Source organism: Balaenoptera acutorostrata, chromosome X, assembly GCF_949987535.1.
Source record: "Balaenoptera acutorostrata chromosome X, mBalAcu1.1, whole genome shotgun sequence".
NCBI lineage: Eukaryota > Metazoa > Chordata > Mammalia > Artiodactyla > Balaenopteridae > Balaenoptera > Balaenoptera acutorostrata.
Window position 1 is genome coordinate 119776791 of NC_080085.1, and position 5871 is coordinate 119782661.

Sequence of the window (5871 nt, forward strand, 5' to 3'; positions counted from 1 at the left end):
GAGATGGCGTTCAGCCCCTGCTGTCAGCTTGGGGGCCCCCGTCCCGTCAGGCAGAGGCGCCCCCGGCACTCCGTCCTTCCTTCCGCGCGCTCCCGGCAGCCGGGCCTGAGGGCTGCGCTCGGGCCGCAGAAGGGAGAGGGCGGCCCTGTCGGCAGGAGAGGCGGGGGGCGGTGGGTGCCCTGCCACAGAGCCTGGCGGGACCTCCACAGGGACTCCCCCTGCTCCCCCCTGGCAGCCCGGGGACCCCGGGAAAGGCGGCCGGGCCGATCCTCCTTGCCTCCCCCGTTTCCACATCGGGGGTCTCAGGGCAGTGAGGGCCTCGGGCTGAAGGGCCCGCCAGGCGGGATGGCGAGGAGCTCCCGGTGGGCTGAGAGGACCGGGAGGCCCCGCGGGGACCTGCCCTTCTCTCCCCTCAGAGGCCCAGGCGGGCGCTCAGGCGCCGGTGCTGCCTCCATCCTCCTGGGCCCCTGCCCAGCGGCTCCCGGACATGGCGGCCTTCACCCGACGGAAGCCCCCGGAAGTCGGCATAAAGGAGGGTTTCGGGCCCCACGGGAATGGGTGTGGTCACCTCGGGAGCGCCGAGGGCGACCAGCAGGCCGGGACGCAGACGGGGCTGGGCAGACACGGCACCTCCCCCGCCGCCGGCCGCAGGGACTCCGCGGGCCTGTCGGGCAGAGACCCGGCCTCCCGCCCCGCCCGGTGGTCCCCGTGAGGTGGCCGCCGTGGTCTGGGGGGTTCACCCTCGGGTCCGCAGAGGGAGGAGCCCCAGCCCTGCCAGGAGCGGAAGTGAGGACTCACGGGGTAGGACAGGGAGGCCCTTCAGCTGCGGAGAGACGGGCCTCTGGCCGCGTCCCACGCCCGCTGTCAACCCCGGGAGACCCCCAAGCAGGGCCGCTCCAGTCCCCTGTGCTCCCTTGTCCGGTCTCGGCGAGGCAGAGCCTGGGCCTCAGGGATGCAGTCTCAGGTCAGCTGAAGGGGCAGAACGCACTCCCGCCTGCTGCCCTCGCGGAGCTTCAGTGCAGCAGAGGCACGAGTGTCAGGCTCTGCCAGGAGTTAACTGGAAGGTGGGGGGCGGGGCGGACCCCCTGTGGAAGAGCAGCTGGGGCCCGGCGCCTCCCTGCCCCTGCTGGCAGCCATGACAGGACACGGGGAGTGGTGGCCGAGTGTGGCGCCCCTTCACTTCCTCCTCCGCTGTCTCGGGAAGTGAGGCCTTGGTTTAAGGAGGGTGACCTCAGGTCAACAGAGGGAGGAGTCCCAGGCCTTAAGATAGGGACTGTGATGATCCGTGTATTCCAGGAGAGCAGGGTCCCCAGAGTTCGCCCAGCCCTTACTGTCACCCCAGGGAGGCCCTGGGCAGGCGTGGCCGAATGCGTGCCCTCCTCTTGGTCTCGGGAGTGTGGGCTTTGTTCTGAGAGTTCTGTCTCAGAGCAGCAGAGGGGTGGGGCGCGGGCCTGCCTGGCCGGGAGGAAGACGAGGACCCCGAGTGGGCACTGATGGGGCCGTCCACCCCAGAACGGTGGGAGCGTCCCGAAGTCCGGCCTTCCCCCTCCTGTCAGCGCTGGGGGTTGGGGGCAGGGTTGTGATTGCAGTCTGCAGCCTGAGGTGCCCCTCAGTTCCTCTTACAGGGACTCAAGTAACCCCGGGAGCGAGGCTCTTGGTCTGAGGCATGTGTCCTTGGGTCAGCAGAGCAGAGGAAGCCCAGGAAGGGCTGGGAGTCAGTCAAGGTGAGGACCCTGAATGTCGACCAGTGGGCCCCCCACACACACCAGAACAGAGGGGACACCACAGTGCCTGGCCTCGCACAGCCTGCTGTCTTACCTGGAATCTGCAGGCTGAGCGGGCTGGTTACACCCTGAGGAGTTTCACAGGTCCTCCCACTGGTTCTTAGGGCACAGACCAGTCAGAAAGACAGGAGACCCCCCAGAGCACTGTCTAAGGGAAGACCTATTAAGATGGCCGTGGTCAGAGCTGACAGGGTTGAGTTTCTCACACTCTCGCCCGCAGATCAATTGGCCGCCATCAGCACGCCCTGCCCACACCCCTGCCTGCTGCCCCCAACACGCATCATCATGCTTCACTGTCAGAAGAGTCAGTGCGACGTGCTTGCAGTAGGCCTTCAGGCCGAGAAAGAGGCTCAGGGCCTGGTGGGCGCACAGGTTCCCGTAGCTGAGGAGGGGGAGGCCGCTGCCCCCTCACGCTCTCCTTCTATCCAGGGCACCGCAGAGGCCGTGCCTGCTGCTGGAGCGCAGAGCGTTCCCCAGAGTTCCCAGGCAGCCTGCGCCGCCTCCGTGGCCGTCGAAGCCACTCCATCGAGCAGATCAAATGAGGGCTCCCACAGCCAGGAAGAGGGCGTGAGCGCCTCCCAGGCTCCCGAGTTCCTGTTCCATGACGAGGTGAGCAAGAAGGTGGCTGAATTGGTGCAGTTCTTAAGTGTCAAACATGTAAAAAAGGAGCCCATCACGAAGGCAGAAATGCTGAGGAGTATCGTCAAAGAGCACAAGGACCACTTCCCTGAGATCTTCTGCAAAGCCTGTGACTGCATGGAGATCGTCTTTGGCATTGAAGTGAAGGAAGTGGACCCCACCAGCCACTCCTATGTGCTCGTGAAGATACTAGACCTCACCGACAACGGGACGCTGAGTGATGACCAGGGCATTCCCATGACCGGCGTCCTGGTACTGATGCTGGGTGTGATCTTCATGCAGGGCAACCGTGCTCCTGAGGAGAAAGTCTGGGAAGTGCTGAGTATTATTGGGGCGTATGCTGGGCAGAAGAACCTCAGCTACAGGGAGACCAAGAAGCTCATCACCAAAGAGTTGGTGGAGGAAAAGTACCTGGAGCGCCAGCAGGTGCCCAACAGTGATCCTCCACAGTACGAATTCCTGTGGGGCCCGAGGGCCCACGCCGAAACCAGCAAGATGAAAGTCCTGGAGTTTTTTGCCAAGATCAACGAGATTGACCCCGCTGCGTTCTCACCCTGGTATGAGGAAGCTTTGAGAGATGAGAAAGAGAGAGCCCAGGCCAGAGCTGCCGCAGGGGATGGTACTTCTGCCATGGCCAGTGGCAGCCCCAGTGTCATGCCCAGCAGCCTCTCCTGCCCTGAGTGAAGTCAGAGGAAGATTCTCCACTCTTGTGTTTGAAGTCAAGGTTCTAAATAGTGGAGGGCTGAATTGCGGATTTTATCTTTTGTTTTTCCTAAAGGTTTTTAGCTTTAGAGTCTAGGTTCGTGAATAACGTTGGTCACATATTTGTTGCTGTTTCTCAGGCTTTAGAATAAGAATTTTGCTAGTCTGTAAAACAAATTGGGAAATCTTTCGTCATGTTTTGTGATCTGGAACAGGATAACATGGCATTGGAATAGGAATTTCCTTAGAAACATGCAAGGGCCCAGGAATTAAATAGATGGGATCGAGAAGTAGAAGAAAAAAATGTAAAAGATGGTTATCCTAAGAATCCTGTATCCCATTTAGTCTGTTGTTTTGTAAGATTAAAGTTACACACCTCGATTTGCTTGGCTAATTAAACAATATGTGAGAAATTAAATCTTAATAAATGAGAGTCCTGGCTCACTGGCTCATTTGTGCTTATAGGTGGGTCTTAGAGGTGAGAGAAAAGCCTAGAATGGAAAACTGGTCCTGGCAGTTTCTCTGGGATCGTGGAGAAACATAGCCCAGTCTCCACCTGGAGCAGGTGTCCTGCCCCTCTGTCCCCACGCCACTGAACACAGTGCACAGACTTGGTGTTCTGTACACATCATCTGCAAGGATTTCCTGAGAAAAGGCTGATATTTCTTTGAAGTGGTACCCAGAGGCTGGCACTTTTTCCCTGGCCTGGGAGATCCAGAGCCCATGCCACTGAGAGGACATTTTAATTAAGTTATCTTGAGTGCAATTTGGCCAACTCTAAGCAAGGGCTAGATTTTTGGTGGGGGTGAGATGAATGAATGAAAATAGTTGTTTGGATGGAAGAGCAGCTGGGAGAGGGGAAAGGAGTTAGTCCTTGACTCAAATTCCGGAAGCTTTGAGTTGCATTCAACTGGGGAAGACTTCCCAATATCCAAATTAAAGATTATATCCACTAACAGGGAAAATTTACTGAGTTTTATTTACAAAGCAGCGTTTGGGGCTCACTTGTTTTTATGTCCTAGAGTGCTGTGTGTTCTCTGAGATGCCATGGAGCGCACACACACACACACACACACACACACAATCCCAGGAGAGACTGATAGAGTCTGGGGTCAAAATCATATTAGAATTACTGCTATTATTAAAGATCCATTAAATGCCAGGCCATGTGCTTGACTTACATTATATATTGTACATTCCAGCAGTCCCACAAGTCAGGGCTTATTAAACCCACTTCACAAATGAAGAAACTAAGGCTCATATTGGCCACTTGGCCATGGACCCAGTATCACATGTCCAGTAAGTGACAGAGCTGGGACTGGATCCCTGGTCTGAATTCATCGAGGTCCAGGCTGTCCCCACTACTCCCAGCCTGAGGCCGACCTTTTGTCTCTGAGTTCGTTTCCCTTCCCAGTACTGCATCATGGCAACAAAAAGAAGGGCCCTGTGTCCAATGTGCTAAAAGCAGGCCTAAAGAAGGAAGGAGACGGTGAGAAACTGGACTTGGGGATTGTCTGTGGGCTTTATTTACCTCTGGTCCTCCTGCCTGGGTCCCAGGGCTTCTTGGGAGCTGAGTGTGCCCAGGTGCTGGCACTTCTGTCCGGGCCTGGCATTTTCCCGCGTTATGCACGCTTCCACTGGTCTTCCTTCATGTGCCCTCCTGTCAGCTCTGGATCCTGGCCTGCTGACCGGCTCGTCACTTCCTCTTCTCTGAAGACTGGACCCTGCTCCCAGTGGAACAGCCCCAAATATTGTGTCAAAGTTATTTTAGTATGTCTCCCATTTTCTCATTAGGTTAAGCAGAAAATTAACTTAATCCCTCACGCATATAAAACTGGATTTGTGCAGTGATGTCCTGAGTAAAGGGATTCCTCTGGGCATGACTTAAAATTCTGAAAAGTCAGCAGGACCTTTCCCCTTTACTTTGAGAAGCAAGGATTTGGCCAGAATGACCAGGAGCCAGGGAAGGATACTCTCAGTCAGTGAGGGTCATTGAGAGCATCCTGGCGAGAGCAATTGCCAGAGCCCACAAGAGAGCACGTACAGAACCGAGTCCAGAGGGCCCCAGGCAGGCTGGCAGTCAGGGCTCTCTGAGTCCAGAGTTCAGGGCCCAGAAGGAGAGATGGTGGGGAATCTGGGTGGGTGGTACTGGACGCCTTACAAGAATAGGCTGGGAAATCTCGGCATCCTCATGACCAGCTGGAAGTCTCAGTGTGGTCTGAGTGGGTAGGTCATTGGGAGGAGTGGACCAGCCACATGCCGGACACCACCCGCTGCCTTAGAGTCGCCCCTGTGTCCTGTCAGGAAGAGCACAGCTGCTCCCCTGCATCGTTTGGGTGAGCTCCATTTCTTGACACCTCTAGTGGTCCAGTGCTCCCTTGCCAGTGTCCCCGGGCAGGGAGCTGTCTTGATGCCTGCTGGAGGCTGGGGTGTGCCCCTGTGTGCAGTGGACCCCTCCGTAGCAGCTGGGCTGTGTGAGTGAGTGGGGTGGTGACCGACGTCTGCCAGTTGAGACAGGCCAGGGGCACCAATGAAGAGTGGAAGGCAGTGCGCAGCCACAAGGAAGGGGCAATTGGAGGGGCAACCCCTGGGACTAATCACCTCAGAGACTCTGCAGCAAAAGGGCTGGGTGTGAACATGCATTGAAAAATGATCCAGGTGTTGTCCCCAGCTCAGGCTGCCTCCCACGGATTCTGAGCTGTTGGGACACTAGAGGGCGGGTGTCCTGTGGCTATGACTGCCGGTC

The 5871-nt window shown here is 57.4% G+C and overlaps 1 protein-coding gene across 1 annotated transcript; it reads left to right on the forward strand.

Annotated features, from left to right (window-relative positions):
• The first annotated feature begins 2069 nt into the window (after window positions 1–2069).
• On the forward strand, window positions 2070–3107 carry LOC102998056 (putative MAGE domain-containing protein MAGEA13P). Its single transcript, XM_007176527.2, has one exon. The coding sequence runs from the start codon at window positions 2070–2072 to the stop codon at window positions 3105–3107; it is 1038 nt and encodes a 345-aa protein (XP_007176589.2).
• Window positions 3108–5871: the final 2764 nt, after the last annotated feature.